Raw genomic sequence first — 943 nt, forward strand, 5'->3', positions numbered from 1 at the left:
GGGGGGGGGGACACGGCGCCGAGGTGGCCCCGCCCCTGATTGTCACCGTGTCACCGCTGCCCCGCCCTGGGCCGTGTCCCCAAAGTGCCCCCAAAGTCCCCTCGTGTCTCGGGCCTGGGGCGTGGCCCTGGGGTGGCACCTCTGGGTGTGTCCCCACGGCCTGTCCCCGTCACCGCTCCGGGTGTCCTGTGGCACCGGGTGCCCGGGTCACAGCCCCGTGCCACCTGTGTCACACCCGGTGCCACCTCTGTGTCACAGCCGGTGCCATCTCTGTGTCCCTGTGTCACACCCGGTGCCACCTCTGTCCTGTGTCCTTTGTCACATCCTGGTGCCACCTCTGTGTCACACCCAGTGCCATCTCTGGGTCGCAGCCCGGTGCCATCTCTGTCCCGTGCCATGTCCTGGTGCCATCTTTGTCCCGTGTCACGTCCCGGTGCCATCTTTGTCTTGGTGCCATCCTGTGTCCCCGTGTCACATCCCTGTGTCACATCCCGGTGCCATTTCCATGTCACATCCCGGTGCCATCTTTGTCTTGGTGCCATCCCCGTGTCACACCCTGGTGCCATCTCTGTCCTGTGTCCCTGTGTCACATCCTGGTGCCATTTCCATGTCACATCCCAGTGCCATCTTTGTCTTGGTGCCATCCCTGTGTCACATCCCGGTGCCATCTCTGTCCCGTGTCCCTGTGTCACATCCCAGTGCCATCTTTGTCTCAGTGCCACATCCCCGTGTCACATCCCGGTGCCATCTCCGTGCCATTTCCATGTCACATCCTGGTGCCATCTTTGTCTTGGTGCCATCCCCGTGTCACACCCTGGTGCCATCTCTGTCCTGTGTCCCTGTGTCACATCCTGGTGCCATCTCCATGTCACATCCCAGTGCCATCTCTGTCCTGTGTCCCCGTGTCATTCCCGGTGCCATCTCCGTGCCATTTCCATGTCAC

The 943-nt window shown here is 62.4% G+C and overlaps 1 protein-coding gene across 1 annotated transcript in view; it reads right to left on the reverse strand.

Moving 5' to 3' along the window:
• Nucleotides 1-7: 7 nt before the first annotated feature.
• The window catches only part of LOC113942261 (translation initiation factor IF-2-like), a 2,010-nt gene continuing 1,074 nt past the window's right edge, over nt 8-943 (reverse strand). Inside the window, exons 4-5 of the mRNA XM_027633391.1 lie at nt 825-901; nt 8-442 (exon numbers count right to left, since the gene is read on the reverse strand). Coding sequence (XP_027489192.1) covers nt 51-442; nt 825-901 — 469 coding nt within the window. The 3' untranslated portion in view covers nt 8-50. The remainder of the gene's footprint in view (nt 443-824; nt 902-943) is intronic.

The sequence above is a fragment of the Corapipo altera genome, unplaced genomic scaffold (genome assembly GCF_003945725.1).
Source record: "Corapipo altera isolate COAL_440 unplaced genomic scaffold, ASM394572v1 56074, whole genome shotgun sequence".
NCBI classification, from domain to species: domain Eukaryota; kingdom Metazoa; phylum Chordata; class Aves; order Passeriformes; family Pipridae; genus Corapipo; species Corapipo altera.